At 29.5% G+C, this 19,750-nt stretch overlaps 1 protein-coding gene across 2 annotated transcripts in view; it reads right to left on the reverse strand.

Annotated features, from left to right (window-relative positions):
- Positions 1–19,750, reverse strand: part of LOC129914647 (hemicentin-1) — a 195,462-nt gene that overhangs the window by 45,177 nt on the left and 130,535 nt on the right. Inside the window, exons 10-11 of one of the 2 annotated variants that reach the window (XM_055993988.1) lie at positions 15,783–15,942; positions 7,761–7,963 (exon numbers count right to left, since the gene is read on the reverse strand). In XM_055993988.1, the coding sequence (XP_055849963.1) occupies positions 7,761–7,963; positions 15,783–15,942 (363 nt within the window). Of the gene's footprint in view, positions 1–7,754; positions 7,964–15,782; positions 15,943–19,750 lie in introns of both variants that reach the window. The other variant, XM_055993987.1, reaches the window with a different exon arrangement.

The following is a 19,750-nucleotide window of genomic DNA, read 5'->3' on the forward strand; positions in this document are numbered from 1 at the left end:
GAAAATTTTTTTTAAATAGGTAGAAATTTCTACATATAAACAACTTTTTCTTAGAAATTTTTCATGATTTAAACGTTAAAATTACTATAACGTTTTTGAACAAAAATTTTCATTAAAATTGGCTACGTCGCTTACAAGAAAGTCAGGCTTAAGAAAATTAGGTTCTTTAGCTAGTAACGGTACTAGCTACAAAATCATATTCAAACAATTTTTTTTTTATCAGAGGTAAAATCTTATTTGCAACAGAACATGTAACTTAAAAAAACAAAATTTCAATACTATTTACGAAGTTGCAAGAAAATTGATACAGTTGTTTAGGTACAGATCGGGATAGAGACAGAAAGACAAATAGACATAGACAGAATAACTATTTGTTACCGAGTCCTAATTTTTCTGTTCTAAACCAAGTCAGAAAATAAGTGAGAATTCTGAAAATTTTCATAAAAAGTTTTTTTTTTTTTATTTTCCTTCATACAATTTTTTATGATGTTTATTAAAATTCAAAATTTTTTAAATTTTTTTAAAGACGTCAACGTAAGTTACAAACCAAAAAACAATATTTTTGACTCTAACTTTACTTTTTAGATCAATTTTGAGAAACTGTCAAAATAAGCCTTTTTTTATAGTTTTTTTTTATAGATATGGAAGATTAGATTGAAATTAAGAGTAATTTTTGAAAGTTTTCAGATGTTTTCTTCGAAGAGTTTTTCTGTTCTTAAGGGATCAAACTATTTTATCATACTATTTTATTTATAAAAATCGTTTAAATTTTGAATAAACTATAAAAAATTTAAAACTAAAGATCAATTTAAATTCTACTTCTCTCTGATAAATCGTATTTTGAATGAAAAAGTATCATATTGCCTTTGATCATGAATATACTAACAACTGTACAGGAAACTGATAGTATGGTGTATGGGTTTTGAGAACATGAATGAATCATAATCGAATGCTGTCGGAAAAGTTAAAGTTTTCATAAAAAACAATAGCTAAACAACATATCAAAAAACTGGAACTCCATTTTTGAAATCAAATTCGATTTTTTTTTCCTAATTAAATTCACTGGAAGTGCAACCAGAACAATATACGGTCTACATCCATACAAAAATTACTCCACTTATCAACGATATAGGTCACTTTATGTGAAACATAAAGAGAGATCATAATCTTGAACGTCCGAAGTTTAAAAAACCAATGAAATCCCTTAGAAATGATATTCCTAGTTAAAATTAATTTAATTATGTTTGCATTAAGAAAATAAAAGTTTTATAAATTTTTCACCACATTTCATGCTCAAAAAGCTTAGCAAAACATATTTTTAATGTTATAAGTTATACGTAACATACTATAATATAACCATGGAACAAATTAAACTTTAAAATTTTTTGTGTTGAGCGCTTGCTTGAACTCACATCAAGCAAAAAGTTCAAATTGCACAAATTGGAGGAAAACTTCGAAAAGGTTGAACTTCAATTTATCGATTTTGTTGAATTCCCAAGAATTGCATGATATTCAGTAGTAGGTACCCTCTTCAACTTTCCATTTACAAGCAAACGGCTACACTAGAATGTACTTTTACTGCCCTAAACTTTTATAATAGTGACAGTAGGGATTCTACGTTGTCACTAAATAAAAGTAAACAAAAAATGAAAAAATAAAAATAAGGAAAAACAATGCAATAGAATTTTATGCGTCCTGCTGCCAATGTGTATGGCAAGCTGGGGTAAATTAATTGTCAGGGGAATATAGATTTTTAAATAAAAAATAAACGATAAATTGAACAATTATTTCAAGACATTCTAACACTGGACAAAAAGTGTAAATGGTAATAGGAACTTATTAGTTTATGAATAATTTTTTAAATACCAAACTTTTCTTTATAGACCAGTGCCGATGCCTTCAACAACATTAAAAAGTACGAAAAAATCATAGTAGAATGAAACCCATTGGAAAAGGAGGTGAATATGATGAAAATTAAATTAAAAATAAATTACCGGCGAGCCGAGTTCGGGAAGTGGGTGGTTTGAGTTTTTAATGGTAAAAAATGGTATATCTTGATAAAAATGTAAACAATGATAAAAAATAAAAATAAAAAGCTTTTTTCATTTTTTGAATTTTACGAGAACATGTTTTACTGTATACTAATGTAATTTTTTTTTTAAACCATCAGAAAATAGACATTTTAACGAACGAAATGCCCACCGAGTTTTTGAAAAAAGCTGATATTTTGACACGTGAATTTTCGATTGAAAATTAGGGTGTTTTTTTTGGTATAAAGTCAAAATAAGGTAAACAAATTAATATTTTAAATCAAATAAATTACAGTGTATTTGGGACATAATAAGGTAAGTTTTCACCGAATTTCGTAGAAAAATTTTTGTTTTTGAAAAAGATATAAATAAAAAACCAAAAACTTGGTTTTTTGAATTTTTCACATAAATTTTGAGGTTATGTGAAAAAATTGTTAATACAATAGTTGTAGATCTTTTTATTACCTACAACTTTGCCGTACAACTTTTTTCTATAGGATTTGTAGTTTTGCCGGAAATCGAGGTATACCATTTTTTACCATTAAAAACTCAACCCACCCACTTCCCGAACTCGGCTCCCCCGTAATTTATTTTTCCTTTAATTTTCATCATATTCACCTCCTTTTCCAATGGGTTTCATTCTACTATGATTTTTTTTGGTTTCAACTCACCCATATAACTCTAATGCAATCAAGTTGGAACCCAGGGTACAAAATTATTTTTTTTTTAAATGAATTTGTTTTCCATTACAAATTTAAAAAAAAATATTTGTTACAAATAAAAAAAAAATTGCATTTAAAAAAAAATAATTGCAACTGAAAAAAATTTGCATTAAAAGAATTTTGTATTGCAATTGAAAAATATTTGCATTGAAAAAAAATTATTTGTTGCAACTTAAAAATATTGCATTAAAAAAAGTGTTATTGCAACTTAAAAATTAAAAAAAAAAGTTTTCTGCATTGAACATAAAAATTCGATTCAAAAAGTGTGCATCACACATTTTTTTTATATTCGTCGAGTTTCTTACAATTTTGACCATTTGGTCTTACATTAGTTTCAATATTATAGTTGTAATTGCTAATGGATGGTCAAATAGCCAAAATTGTAAGAAATTCGACGAATATTAAAAAAAAGTATTTAATGCACATATTTTGCATGGATTTTTTTTTGTCAATGCAGAACATTTTTTATTTGAAATAAAATTGCTTTTAAGCAAAATATTTTTATTTGTATACATACCTAACATTTTTTTTATGCAAAATTTTTTTATCTGCAATACCTAACATTTTTATTTAACTCAAATTTATTTCAGTTGCAATAAATATTTTTTTGAATGCAAATTTTTTTCAGTTGCAAAAAATATTTTTTTAAATTTGAAATGCATTTTTTTTTAATTAATATTTTTACAACTCTGTTTAAACCTAAGAAAACTACTAGCAGCTAATTTTAATTTTTTCGAGACAAATATCAAACAAAGTAAGCATTGGCCGAAATGAAAAACCCATGCCAACACTAACCATTCCCAGTAATATATTTTTGTGTTTAATTTTATGCGGTACATACTAGATTATATGCCAAAATTTGTACAGCACACTTTAAGAGCAACTAAATTTTGTTGATAGCCGAATTTGCCTCAGTTTGCCATACACTCTTAACTGCATATATATCTATATTTTTTTGTATTTTGTTTTTGTTATAACATTCGACCTAGTTTCAGCAAATGGTACAAATTTCATTTCTTTTTTGATAGTTTTCAGCTGGAGGTGCAGTTTATTGTCTACAAAAAAAAAACAAAAGGATCCACCACTGTGTGTGTGTGTGTGTGTATGTATATACCTTACGGGAAAATTGTTGCAGCCTTTATATAGACCAAACTCTCACTCTAACTGTCAATCTGAATCATGGTTTTATGTACCTAGGGATTGGAAGGGTTTGTTTTTTAGAGACGAAATATCGAATATTTTTTTTTTGACACCATTTTTCATACACAGTCCATGTCACGTCACATATCTAAGTTTGTTTTTTTTTTATGCCAAAAAAGTTTAGATAAATCATGTTTTAAATTGAATAAATTTACTTTGTGAAAATATTTTACTTTAATACTCTAAAATTAGGTAAGTACAACCATTCATTCAGTGATTCTCAAAAATGGCTAGAACGATATTAATGAAAATTTGATCTGTATTGCTGTTGATCGGGTATTGCTTTTGACTTAAATTGTTTTTTCAAATATTAACTATTAATTTTCCAATCAAATAAAAAAAAAGTTACGCATACACCCCAGTGACCCATTACGATTATATTTTGATTTAACAATAGCAATAAGCATCCAGTATTCCAACGTTGTCCAATTCTATGATCCTGGCAAACAATTTGTCTTCTGAGGTTTGGGTTTTTTTGTTCATTTTTTTGGAATTTTTTTAGGAAAATAATTTTTTTTGTATTAAAATTTTCAAAAAATATTTAAAAAAAAAATGACCTAGCATTTTCGTTAAAATCGGTTACATGGTTTACTAGAAAATCAGAAATCAAGGCAATGGTTCTAACCCTGACACCGCTAATAACGGTGAAAGAAAATTTTTTGATTTCAAAAGTAGGATATTATTTGCTATAGCCTTTTTTTAGTCAAAATCGTTTGTGACGTTTTTGAAAAAAATGATTTTTTTTTCTATTTGGGTTATATTATGGCAGGATTATTACTACGCCTTTTTCAAAGAAAACTAAGCTCAAAGTCAAAATTTAGCACGGGCAAGAAAAATGAAGCATCCTTAAAAAAATAATATCTAACCAATCAAAAAAATATCAGCATTATTTAAACGCAGTTACAAAAGATAATATTTCTTATAAAAATTTAAAATTTCTTGGGGTTTCGAACATCAATATTGACAAAGAAATTAAACTTAACGTGGGTTTAGGTATACCAAAGTAAGCGTTCTTTTAAAGCATCGAAAAATTATACGAACTTTGGATAGAACCCCAATCGCAATCAAATGACATTGAATGTACCTCTTTCCAATAAACACAAAAGTTAAAACAGAAAAAAAAGGGATAAATCTATTGCCTGCCGGCAGGTGTATGGCACTCAATCAGAATTGATAGATTGTAGATGCCAAAGTTTATTTTGTAAAGGTGCAATTCATGAATATGTATATTAAATTTTGTCACATATACCACACGCGTACGCTCTGCATATAAATATGCAGACAAATTCTGACAAATATTATAAATTCGACACGTTTTCTATAAAAAAAAACTATATAAATTATTGTTGTGAATAACAACCCATACCTAGAATGTTCTTTAAATTGTATTGGAAATTTACTATCAAATACAAAGTTTTGAATTATAATTTTATTCAACATTGTTGTTCAAAATATACACAAATTTAATGCAAAATAAAAAAAAAAATATATACATACATATCTAGTTACATTGTTCAATTTGTAAAATGGATTGACAAAAAAAAAAAAAAAAAAAACATTCCATTTAATTAAAGCAAACATTCATTCTGCCGAAACAACCATTCAATTTTGGTCGTTGATGTCGTTTTATATTGAAAATGGCTGCCGGATGTCAATTTGATTTTACTGTCGAATTTCAAAGTAAATTTTTAAGGAAAGTTGTTCCTTTTTATTATCGAGCGTTTTTTTTTTGTAATAAGACTTTTTTGTTCACTTAAATAAATGAGATACCATGTATGCATAGTATATAGCAAAAAAAACATGCTTATTGATTGTTAGCGGATGTGACATTATCTTCCGGAAACGATTTTTTTTTTGTTGCTGTTTTTTTTTTTTGTTTTTATTTTATTTTAGATCAATCGAATTGTTTCATGGGGAAGGAATTCTAAATAGAATATTATTTTGGTTGTTTTTCCTCTTTTAAAATTAACTTTTTTAAAGGGATGGAATTTTATATTGGATTCTTGTATAATTTTCGATAGAAATAGATATATAAAATTGAAAATAAATTATGATACGACTTTTTTTAAGAATATACAATAGTTAAATCGATCTCTGTACAGTCAAAAGCTACGTTTTGGATTGTCTATAAAACTCAATCCAAAAGTTTTTTTTTTTTTTAATAATTTCAAGCTATCGAAGAGAACCTTTTCTAAGATTACAAGAAATAATACAGTTTTTATTCAATGAAAAACCGCAATTGATAAAAGTTTGAATAAAGTGTTTCTAAAAGTTTTTAGAGTAAAACCCTTTGAAAATGTATTATAATTTAAACTATACAAATAGTTAATTAGGTTTTACACAAAATTCTCAGAAATTATTCTAAATGTCACTCCATCACAGAAGAAAAAGGCAACTTCATTTAAAAAAAAAATTAAATCCCGAATGAATTCCATTTGAAAATTATAGTCAACCATTTCCAAAACAAACAACAACCAAAAATGCCTCCACAAAGATTCTTTAGAAATTTATAACTTTTAATCCAAAACCGGAACCACATTTATAACATTGATATAATATAAAAATGTTCACAGACATCATGCATAGATCCTTTAAAAATGTCAAAGAGATAGAGGAAACTAAAATATTAAGAAGAATAAAAAGAAGAAAAATTGAGTCAAACTTATCGTCATCGTCTTCGTCTTCTTCATCATCATCATCAGCAGACTTTGAAAGTCCTTTCACGTGAAAATCGGATATGAATGCTTTTCAGTTGATTAAAAATTTCCTGCTTTTATGTCCTTTATAAATTATTGTAAATTTAAAATCATTTCCAGGACACACACTTTGAACCTAACAATTCCTTACTTACCACCTGAATTTGACAACTTTTCAAAAGATCCCCAAACTACCCATGATAGGACCAAAAGACTGACATATAAATTTATTTATATATAAAATCATTTATATTCTCATATATATAGAAAAGCTCTTATCCTTGTGTATCTTTCTCTCTCTCTCTCTCTGTATTTGAATGGGAGAAATCCAACTGAGCATTTAATGTAGGTCAAAATCCGGAACGGAAATGAAGTGCTGAGTACTTCCTTAGACCGCAAACACATATCCTTTGGCCTTACGAATAGAAGAAATTGTTTGAGTGTGGCGCCTCCTGGTGTAACGTGTGATTACTGTTCACAACAGTATTTACAACATTCAAACTTTTTGATGTTGCCAATGGACAGAAAGGGCAAAGACGGGGGATAGATGTGTCTTGACTTGACGTGCTCAAATCATGAAACCATTAAATATAATGCGACACAACACTAGAGAGAACATGTTTCAATTCAAATAAAGGATTCCTTTCGCATACACTCTCTCCCCCCTTCTATCCTGTCCTGTCCTGACATTTTGCCCAAGAACTTTGATACTTTTGAAAACAAGGGACGGAAAAGGAAATGCATGAAATTCAATTCCAACACTTTCCTAACCACAAACAATTCACTTTGACGAAAGGAATAAGAATCAAGTCCATTATACTATTATACCAGAAAGATGCATAGTCGGGTTTTTTGTGGGAGAAAAGAGATGAGGTGTGGTTTTGTGTGAGTTGCCAACACCCTACACTACTTGTATAAAAGCTCTTTTGCTTGATAGATTCACATTAAATAAACTATTTTAGTTAAGTCTTGCCAGGGAGTCAATATAAATAATACAGTCTTTGTATTTTGATATATTTAAAGACTTTTATACATTCACACACACACGCATACATTTATCAAAGAGAATAATTTTGGAAGTTTTTGTTTTGGTTAAATTAACCTACCTTTACCGGGGTATATGTGAGGGTTGATCCTTGTGCTGAATGTGCTCGGAAGCCACTCTGTGGCATATCGAATGTTTCAGCGGTATTATTGAATGACCATTTGAAGTTTTCCGGCGGTGGAAACGCATCAACTTCACAGGATATTTCAGCGGCTTCGTTTCGTGCAACACCATAGATTTTTTTCTGGTCCTGTCGACATATTGGTTTATCTAAAATTAAAAAAAAAAAAAATAATGAATGATGAAAAGTTATAAGTAGAAAAAATGTAAAACTCATAATAACAGGGGGTTAAGGCGGGTAGGGTAACGTAAGTAAGAAGGTACTTAGAGAGCGAGGGTACTTATATAGACCTTTGACAGATATTTGAGTTAGGCATCACATCACCAACCCCTTCACAACTACTCTTCTTTTGACTTTATGATGCTTAAATAACACTGAACCCAAGCTGACACCGCCAAAAAAATGTTTTTATTTTTGTTTTTACTTTTTGTAAGGTATTTGAATTTCAAAAAGCGTAATCTTGGGTCACTTGAGATGTTACAGACAGCCTTTATATTTTCATTTGCAAAGAGTCAAGGCTTTTCAATTTGTTTTACAGTCACTCGAAATTTGTCAATTATTGTCTAGAAAGCTGTCTGAGAGTCATAATGGGACTTCTTTGAATTATTTAATATTAAATTAGAGGGGCAACAAAAACTTTGAAATTCTCTTTTATAAAAATTTTGCAACTATTTCGACCGATCGATAGTTAGTTGGAGAACATACGTTTTAAAAGCTTGGCTCTTTGGTTTTAATTAAAAGACCGTACAAAACTGTATGTTTACTTAAGATTCAATGGTTTGAAGTTTAAAATTACATTTATTGTTTTTTATGAAAATCAACGTACACTGGGGGAAAAAAACAACTTAAAATCAACGAAAAAGACGTTGATTCAACTATTTTTCGGAATGATTTTGCGTTGAAGTCGAGAATTTTAAAATCAAATTAAAACATCGTTAGTTTAAAGTGGTTTCCAGTTATAATACATTTTTAAATCAATGTTGTTTCAACTTGGAAAAAAAGTATCAATTTAAATAAGAAAATATTAGCACCCACTGGGGATCACTAGTCGAATGCTTTACCAACGTGCTATCTCACTGTTGGACAAAAATTAAAAAAAATTTTAACGTTGTTTCAATTTGAATTTAAAGACGCTTCATGTTAATTTTTTCAACTTTAAATCAACGTTGCCCATGTTACATTTTACGGTGCGTTTTTTCCTTCAGTGTATTTTGGAAAATGTATCAATTTTTGGATTTTCGAGTAACTCTATAACACCCCCTACTCCATTCGTGCGGAGTAGGGAAGAACTTGTGAATGACGTCCACTAAAACTTTAACTTCAATTTTTGTTGTTATAATTTTATAAATATTTTTGACGTCACAAAAAAGTGACGCCATTTTCTCCCGTTCCACTCTTGCTGCAAAAATTTCGCGGCAAAAATTTCAATTAAAAATAAACTATTAGAGATACAAAAATCTATAGTTTATTTGAAAGATAATAACCTAAAGCTTAATCCAAATGAAGGATTTTTAAAAATTCCGTCATTTAATAGGGTAAACAAGGGTAAAACGGAAAGATGACATTTGAGCTAAAATCTAAACGCGAAGTTGTAGAGAGTTAATTTTTTTTGCTATAGATAGATGAGAAGTAATTTAAGAATAACTGCATTTAAGAAAAAATTCTAAAATATTTTGAAAGTAAGCTTTACTGTTTTTATGACAAAATGATGATTTTGGGTAGGGACATTTTTTTTGACAAAAGTTGCCAGGTGGAAGATGCACTGAAAATAATAAATTTCGTAAAATTACGAAAATTGTTTCATACACTACATTTTCGTTGGCCCAACGAAACTTTCGTTGGCTCAACGAAAATATGTAATTATTCGTAATATGAAAACCTTCATCAATTAATGAAAACGTTTCATACACTTTTTCTCCCTTTTTAGTGCCAAAAAATCCAATTCAATGAAAAGATTCATCAATTAACGAAAAATTTCATACTCATTTTGAAGAACAAAAATAAGAACTTTTTCGTTACTTTATCAAAGTTTTAATTAAGTAACGAAAAAATTCATTAACTTATGAAATTCAACATTAACTAACGAAAATCTTCATAAGCTTATGAACATTCTTCATATACTAATGAAATATTACATTGGCTTATGAAAAAATACATCAGTTAACGAAAAATTATCGTTGCCGGGTGCATTTCTGTTTTATGGACTAAAAATTTAATCTTGCTGGATATAGTTCACATTAGGTTTTTGTTTAAAAATCTATGTAAGTTGAGCTGAATATAAAAAATATTTGCGTTTTGACAAGGTGTCTCACGGATAAGTCAAGTGATGAGTCCAAGTGAGCTCTACCGGGTCGAAACGCCAATTTTTTGTTTGGACTGTTAATAATTTAACAAGTCCAATAAATATATACCTACTATAATCTTAAAAAAAAAATTATTAATACAACGAAAAGTTTCGTTAGCTAACGAATATTTTTTCGTATTTTAATTAAAATATTCATAAAATTTACGAAAAAATTCGTTAGCTAACGAAAGTTCTTTCATAAATTAATCAAAAAATACATAAAAATATCACCGTGTTTAATTAAATTTTACGTTAATTGATGAAAAACTTTCGTAAAGTGATGTAAAAATTCATTAATTCGCGATCGAAAATTTTAATGAAAAATTTCATTAAAATACGACAGTTTTCGTTAGTTGATGAAGTTCTTCATTAACGTATGAAAGCCATTTCGTTGAGCCAATTAAATTTTTCACCGGCTGAAAATTAATTAAATTTTCGTTGGCTCAACGAATTTTTTCGTTGTATTTACGTAAGGATTTGGTTCAGTGTGAGGGAAAAAAAATTAGGCGTCTAATACGGATTTTTTTCCAACACTCTGCGTTTCGAAACATGAATTTTTGAAAAACAAATTGTTTTTTAGGGGTATTTTTGGGTAGTTTTTGATTTTTAGATTTTTTTTTTTGAACGTTCAAAATATCTCAAACTTTGAAATCGTTTAGTGAGATTTGACTGAATAACGGAAGAAACAAGTTTTTAGAAAACACGTTTTTTGACCATTTTTTAGCTTTTAAAAGTTACATTACTTATCAAAAATAAATCCTGCGTTTACAATTTTCATTTTAATTAATATCTTTGGCTCGCTCAAAATATAGGAAGAAATCGAAGAAATTTGAATTTTTAGAGATTTTTGAAATATACATATGTTTTTTTTTTATTGCGCCGTTTGAATGCAAAAACAAATATATAAAATATATATTTGTTGGAATTAAACACTTAGTAAAGAAGCTATGAAATAATATGCGAAAAAAAAAACATTTTTTGATATAAAATCGTTTTTTTCCTAACAAGTTCAGCCGATTTGAGCGAGCCAAACACGAACGATATTATAATTTTTTTATTACATATTATTAAACCTTAGACCCTAATAAAACTTTTGACCACTATTACATTGCAAAATAAGAGTACTTTTTTTCGGCCATACAAAAGTGACAACCAACGCACATGCAAGACTTTTGTAATGATCCCTGATTTCTCAAGTTATGATGCGTTTTGTTTATATCTAAGTTATGGTAGTACATGAACTTATCACCTTCTTGTTGATGCCATACTTCAGTTAATAATAATAAGACCCTTAAAGGACTTCATGGTTTATGAATAATAATCTTTTATGAGAATGGGAGTAAAAGGCAACAGAAATTGTAAAAATAGTTTGGGGCGGACTTTTGATGCTGTTTATGATCTATAAAGACATAATCATCCCTCTACAATGAACAATTGAATAAAATAGTCTCTAAATGGTCTCTAACAGTTAACCATGTTCAAGCTTAAATATGTTGGAAATCCTTCACGTTAAGGAATCTGCCATTGAGAACTGCCACATACATTGACGAGCAAAAGTGGTCAAATGTTTTGCCTTTTTTGAAAAAGTTATTTAAAACTTAGTGTTGTTTACATAAATTAAATCGTTTTAATTTTATTATTTTTCTATATTATGCCACCATTAGTTTTCCTGATTAAAATTTAAAAAAATACTTCATTGTCCAAAAATGGAGAGTATCATATTAATATTTGGACTTGACCAATTCTGCTCATTTTGGAAATAGGATTTTGTTTCAATATATTGAGTGTACAAGAGTTAATTTTTATCACTTTTAATAATGCCTCGAGATAAGATCTATTATTCTGTGAAGAAATAAGTTGAAAATTCATTGGTATTTCAGCATAATGGAAAGCTCAAAGCTCATCACTATTAGGGTTGCGTTATTTCACTGCCCTTACAATTTCTTCAAAATTTTCAACAGATTTTTAGCCAAAATTGGTCAGGGCCTTAAGCTATGATTACACGGTCAACGAAATCGGTCAACGCGTTGACTCTCTGACGTAAAAATGACGTCACAATCTGTCCCAATAGTGTCACGTCGTGTGATCGTCAACGAAAACTGCTGTCATTGCGTTGACGGGTACGATGACTCTCGCGTTGACACACATTTTTGGGTCATCGCATTGACTATTTTCGATGACCGTGTAATCTCTCTGTCAGTGCCATTGGGACGCGTTGACAGGGTTTTAGGACTGGGTGTCATCACAATGACCCTGTCCCAGCGTTGACGGGGCAGAATTTAATACCGTGTCATCGTTTCAGAATGACATTGTTTTTTGTATAGAAATGTGATGAAAGTTGGATTGGGAACATTTTTTGTAGGACAATTTTTTGAATGATGTACCGTTTTAGAGGGCGGGGGTTCTCATTTTATCATTTCTTCATTTCACCTTTTTGTTTTTTTTTACAAAAAAAAACTTTTCGGTATGGCCGTGGCATCCATGTTGGATGCAAAAAATTTTTTTTTTACAAAAAACCAAAAACCATTTGTATATAATAAGCTACATTTTAAGACCATAACCATTAACATTGGGTGCCGCGTTCCTATGCTATAAGCGTTTGAAGGTGGCCATATTGATTTTTTTTTCGTTTTTTTAAAAATCAAACGTCGAAACTTTTTATTTTTTTTTCTAATTTTTCGACTAAACTTTAGTAATTTTACATTTATATCCGTTCAAAAATCCTATCAAAATTCATTTAAGACTTTTATCTTAAAAGTGCACTGCGTATATCTCGAAATATTAACATTTGAATGCAACCAAGTCAAACAAATTTTCGTTTAATTTTTCTATGATAGCTTTTTTCAAATCTCATTTTCTCCGCTTTTTTTGTTTAAAAATATTTTTGGAAAATTTAAATTTTTGCTTTGTGTCAAACCGTGTGATCAACAAAGTTTTGTGAGTCAACGCGTTGACACTGCTAAGTAAACGTCACGTTGACACACCTGCGGGTCAACGTAATTTAGGACAATATTGACGCAATAGTGTCAATCGTGTGATAGTCAATGTTTTAGGCATTGACACTGTGAACGTTGACGGTGAGATGACAGAGAGAATATGGAATTTTTCTTGACGTCAGAGAGTCAACGCGTTGACCGATTTCATTGACCGTGTAATCATAGCTTTATGCTGACTATGAAATTGTGTTAAATTTCTGATTTTCCAACTAATATTTGACAATTTTAAAGGTTTTGGTCGGGTCTTCATCAAGTTGAAAAATTATATCAGACAACACGGTAATCTTCTGTTTCTAAAAAACTTGGTAAATTGTATCGTTTTATATCAAGATAGATTCTCCTTCTTCATCATGTCTTCAAATTTTTTCAAAGGTCGGTAAGAACTCCAACCAAAAACTCAAACAGAACCTTAATTTAAGTCAACCTTTTTTTAAGTCAAAAATCATTAGACTTTTTTTTATAGATTATATTATTACATATCAAAACCAACTCGTACTCGTAGGTAGTTACTTTAAAATAGGTAGGTACTCATGTTTTTGTTGAGGAACTAAAAGTGAATATTCTAGCTTCTTTTTTTTTTTAGAAAATCTCAAGTTTTTGATATTTCCTATCATAAGTACCTACTTTAAAGTGATATGGATCATATCAAAGATAGGGATTACGCCACTGAAAATGGGCTTATACCACGCCACCTGAAGAGACGAATCTCAAGTTCCTGTTTCCTGATTCCGCAATAATCAGAAGTGCTTTGTAGTTTTTAATGAAAATTTAACGAAAATGGGCGAAATTGTATACCACGCCCACTGAATGACAATTTTGTTGTGCTTTTTGACCAAAATTTATTGTGTACCTATCTGGAAAGGTTTCGTCAACCCAATAAAAATTGTGGGTATTTTTTATGAAATATGAATTTCGACCAAAACGAAGAAGATAGTAATTTGTATGGGCTTAATTCTGTTAAAAGCTTCTATAACAACCGATAGACCTCAGTTCAATTCAATTCTATTTGCTTTTTTTTTCAAATTTGATTTCCTTTTTCTGAGAAAGTTCTATTATTCCACATAATGTAGGGTAAAAGCAAAATAGCCAATAATAAAGAAACATTACCCTTTGAGCGTCTTTTGATGTCCAGGATTATACTTTGCACTTTGCACTTAGCACTATAACTACGTTTAGAGATATATAATTTTAGCCTCCTTTTAGTCTTGTAAAAAGTAAAAGTATTGTTCTTTATTCTCCCATCTTTATCGGAAGCTTACCTAAGTCCAACTTTTTTCTTAACTTTATTAAAGAATTTTCACCTATAGGAGCTAAATGATTTTTTTTTTTTTTTTTTTTGTCTAGAGGATATTAAAGAAAACAAAGAGCTACCTTTGTGATAAGTTTAAATTTCTACACTTTGTCTAGATAAAAATAAAAAAAATGAAGTCCTACTCTTTGCCTTCAAGCCTAGTCCGAAAAATTGTGGTATGGCGTGGGTTAACTATGCTTGTGGCTCACTATAGCACCGCACAGTTCCATTTTCTACTTCACTCTATTAAAAATGGAGAAAGGCTTTTACCAAAGAAAATGGTGTGTGTGTTTGTTTTTTTTTTTTAAGTCTAGGTAAGTTTTGAGTCAAGGATGCGGAGGGAGTATTTTGCGCTCGTTTGCACCACATAGAAGTAGCAACTCAAAAGAAAGAAGAGTTTTTTATTTGTTGTTTTTTTTTTTTTCTGAACTTTACATGTATTTTTCTTTCTCATGCTGAAGGAAGTAAAGGACTGAAGGACCTTGTTCACATTTCTTTTTCTCTTAACGAGAAGTAGAAGGTTGGGGAGTATGGGCGGGTAGATCTAGTTTAATTTTTAAGCAGCCAAAGGGAGTCCTTGTATCTGCTGCTTCGATGGAATAAAAATAGTATTCGAAGCATATACTTGGTTAAAAAATAGGACCCGGTCTTGCCGGTTGGCTGGTTGGGCAACCGGTCGGTCGTAGTTCGTCGCCAAAGTCGTCGCCAAAGTCGTCACCATAGTTTGCTCAATGAGTTTGTTTATTTTTCAACGCTTAATATTTTTTTTTTTTTTTGTATTATCCTTAAAGCTCTTTTTTACAGTCTTTTGTTTCATTACGTGCTCTAGTTTCAACTTTTTTTCTGAACTTCTTTTTTTTTTGTTTGTTCTTTTTTAACTATTCTTTCTTTATTTTTAATTTTCTTTCTATTTTTTTTTTCTTCACTTCTTTGTTTTGAAGTTCTAGATATATATTCTTCTCAATAGAATTGTTGAAAAAAAAAAAAAATGAAAATAGGGTTAAGGCATTGTTTCTTTGTACAACACATTCCCCAAAAGGTTCAACCTAGATGAAAACATTGTTTTCGTTTGTGGAAGAGTTTTTTAGGAGTACAGGGAGTGAGAAGGATAGATTGGACATGGAGGCGTTAGGTAGGAAAAACAAAAACAAAAAAAAACAATATACAAACTAATTAAGCACAAGAAGTGAGAAGACAAAATGATTCTTTAGAATGTTAGGTAATAATTTTTTCTGTCACCCTGGAGGGTTTTAAAGTTACAATCTGAATTTTATAGAATAAAAAAATATAAGTTTAAAATAATTACATGATTTTTTTTTTTAACATTGGTAACTTACACATCACTTTTAATTCCACGACATTGCTGTCACCGTCGCCTTCAACATTTGACGCCGTACACGTGTAATTACCAGCTTGATGACGTGTGACACCCTGAAGTGCTAAATCACCACTGCTGACAATAACTCCAGCTCGTTGATTGTGTTGAATTATTTGGTTCTGAAAGAAAGTATATGTAACAAAAAGATGGAAATTATAATAATTGTCATTAATATTTATTGTCAGTTGATTTTTTTTTTGTGTTAAGTCAAGAATAGGAAATTTTTCCCTCGATTATTTAATATTTAAGAATGTCAAGAGTTAATAATTTATCAACAAAAAAAAAAAAGGAAAATGTCAATTATGTTAAAGTTTATGATTTGTAATGAGAGATTTATAGGGCAAATAATATTGTTTCGCTGAGAAAAAATTAGAGATTTAATCTTAATAAACGTTGTAGAGATCGCGAAGGCACTAATTATAATCACCTGGTGAACATATGGTGAAAGTTTAGGTAGGTATCCAACAACTGTTGGTATCTTACTACTTGCTCTTAATGGAACCCAAATTTATCTATCCAAATCGACAAATGTCAATATTTTTTAAAGGGCAAGTGTTAATCAGCAACTGAATATTTTATCATTCTTTTTCGGAAATGAAGTAACAATTGACACAATGTATTTCTTGAACAATACATAGACATTTATTATTAAGCGTAGCAAAGGACCATATCTACCCGAAATTTGTCCAAAAACCATAGGTATATCATCTATAGAACAACTGAATTTGGGTCATTGCGTCTTAAAGTGGCACTAAAATCGATTGTGGATTCACAGGTCAAATCTGTCACACTTACCCTTTTGGTGTAATATCCAACTTACATTCCAACTTCGGTAAAGGTATTCGGTACCTACCGAAGCTACAATTCAGCTTCTTTTAAACTTTAGTAAGGTGATTGGGCATGGAAAAAGGACCCTTCATAAAAATTGTCTATTAGAAGCTTAAACGAAGCTTTACCAAAAGTTTGAGATTTGACAGATAGTTTCGGAAAAGCTTTTATAGCGCTTTAATACAATTCTTATCGAAATTATAGAAAGACCAACAAAAAATTCTTTTTTGATTAGTTTTGATTTGATTTTAAAACACAAATTTCATCTTTTAATCTGAAATTATATATGAAAAACATTCCATTAGTTTTTAGTACAAAGTATTAATAAGTATGTCGTATCTACTTGCTTTAAGTCCACCACTCTATACCCACTAGATCATCTTAGAACTTTCATTTACTTAATCAAAAACTTTATCACTTCAAATAGCAGAAATGTCAGAGCTAGATTTTTCAATATGTCAAAACCAGAGAATGTCCGATTTAAATTATTTAATTCAAACCCAAAAAAAACAAAAAGAAAACTTGGTAATTTCTGTAAAGCTTCTATATGTTTCATTAGTTTTGAAAGAAGATGCACATTACTGGTTAAAGCAATCCACAACCGTGCAGTGTGGTCGTGGAAAGAATCTCTGTAGGTATAAAATCGTACGCTCAGAATGTGCCTCAAGGATGAACTGATTTAATCAATCGAAAATATAAGAGGCTGCTTAGCTGGAACAAAAATGTTCAGTTTCTACGAAGTAAGCGCCAATTATATTGAAGTTACTTTAACGCCAATTAACAGCATTGAGTTTTTGATGCGGTTAATTCTACATGGTTTCTGATTTTCCATCTTTCAACACAGAATAGTAGAATAAGACAGATCAAAAAGCTGACGAAATGTTAGGTAGAAAAACAATTTTTCAGAATTATTGGAGGGATTTCTCAAGTGGCGTTTCCAAAACCCAAGAATTTCTGCAAAACATTTGCTCCGTCAGTCTTGTTTTAAGATATAAGGTGTTGGAAGAAAATTAATTAAATATGTACCTTGCATTATTAATATTCTTCTTGGAAACGACTTAGTATAATCCATTTTAGAAAATTATCTTGTATGGAAACATTCCACCTAAAAACAATTGGTTAATATTTCCTGTTTTGAAAGAGAAACAAAAAAGAACAGCTAGTGTTGTAGGTACAGCGAAGTTATTGTCTTAGTCAGCCTATTATTTAACAAAGTTATATGAGTTTCCAAAGCTTCAAATCAATTTCAGTTCAGTAGACTTCAAAACAAGCATAAAAAACAAAATAAACAAACAAACTATAATTTATAACAACAAAATGGCCTCTTTCTACACCATCATCATAAAACTCTTTTGAAAAATAACAAAAGAGACACTCGCACAATTTTAATTGTGTGCGAATCACAAGTTTATGGTTCTCATAGGGTTCTCGAGACTGAATCCTCTAAAACGAACGAATTTATTTGTCACCAATTTATTTAATGGATTCTCGATTATTCAATGGCAAAGACCAAGTTTTCTTATAATATAGCCTCTTAAGTCCTGACAATATACATACATATTTTACTCCTCTCGTACTCTTTCCATAATCTTAATGGTTATTTTCTTGCCCATTTCACGAAGACTCTTGTTATTGTTGTTGATTCATATCGTGGAGGACCCTTTTGGGTATAAGGGTTGGCAACATTTAATTAAACTAATTGTTTACTCGTTTTGCGTTTAGTTAACTGTCAGAATAAATAATCATAATTTATAAATTGAAAACAAGAAACATTGAAAACCAAACAGAGATGAATTAAAACAAAAAAAATTATGTGCACGAGCGGTTTTGCACGTAGGTATATATTTTTTGCTTTTATTTATAAGAATGATCGAAAAGCTTAAGAGTGTAGCATTGTAACAGTTTTTTTTGATACAAATTATGCGTATGTAGACCAGTGCCGAAGCCTTCAAAATTGGGTGGGTTGAGTTTTTAATGGTAAAAAATGGTATATCTCGATTTCCGGCAAAACAACATTTCCTATGGAAAAAAATTGTATAGCAAAGTTGTAGGTAATAAAAAGATCTACAACTTTTTAATGATAAAAAAAAATTTCGAATTCAAGCTTTTTTCATTTTTTGCATTTTCCGAAAAAATGTACTATAGTGTACAGTGAAAGTAGATATTTCAACGAACAAAATACCTACTGACTTTTTGAAAAAAGCTGATATTTTGACACGTGAATTTTCTATTGAAAATTAGGGTGTTTTTTTTATATTAAGTCAAAATAAGGTGAAAAAATAAATATTTTAAATCAAATAAATTACAGTTTATTTGAGACATAATAAAGTAAGTTGCCACCAAATTTCGTAGAAAAAAAACTTTTTTTTTTGAAAAAGATAAAAATAAAAAACCAAAAAATCGTTTTTTTTTAATTTTTCACCTAAATTTTGAGGTAATGTTAACTAAGAAATTGTATTAAATAAATGCTTCCTAGACATCTTTTCAATAAAAAAATTCTTACCAAACGAAAATAGGATAAAAGTATGTACATTAGGGTGTTCGTTTTTTTAAAATCAAGTTCCTAAGTGGAAAAACTGTTTCCAAATAATAAAAAAAAAACATCTTATAATTTTTTCAGATTTTTATTTTGACACTAGATGGAGCCATTTTTTTTTTAAATATAGACTTAAATAAAGAGGTTCTTATCTACATTGAACACCGTTTTCAAAAAGGTATAAACCATTTTTCTATTACCAGGGGTTTAGTCAGGACATGCATGTTTTTTTTTGGGTTGTATTTTATTTTTCATGCTATTTCATTCGCTTGTTTTAATAAAACATGATTACTTTTATAAACCTGGTCCTTTTTGAAAACGTTGTTTAATGTAGACAAGAACCTCATCAAACTATTTTGATTTTAGTCTACACCTAAAAAAATGGCCTCATAAGTCAACACATCAATATTTCAAATGATAAAAAACTTTAACCCTCTTTGGGCGCCATCTAGTGTCAAAATAAAAATCTGAAAAAACTAGAGGATTTGTTTTTATTATTTAGAAACAGTTTTTCCACTTAGGAACTTGATTCTCGAAAAAAAAACCTAAATAACGAACGCCTT

The sequence above is a fragment of the Episyrphus balteatus genome, chromosome 3 (assembly GCF_945859705.1).
Source record: "Episyrphus balteatus chromosome 3, idEpiBalt1.1, whole genome shotgun sequence".
NCBI lineage: Eukaryota > Metazoa > Arthropoda > Insecta > Diptera > Syrphidae > Episyrphus > Episyrphus balteatus.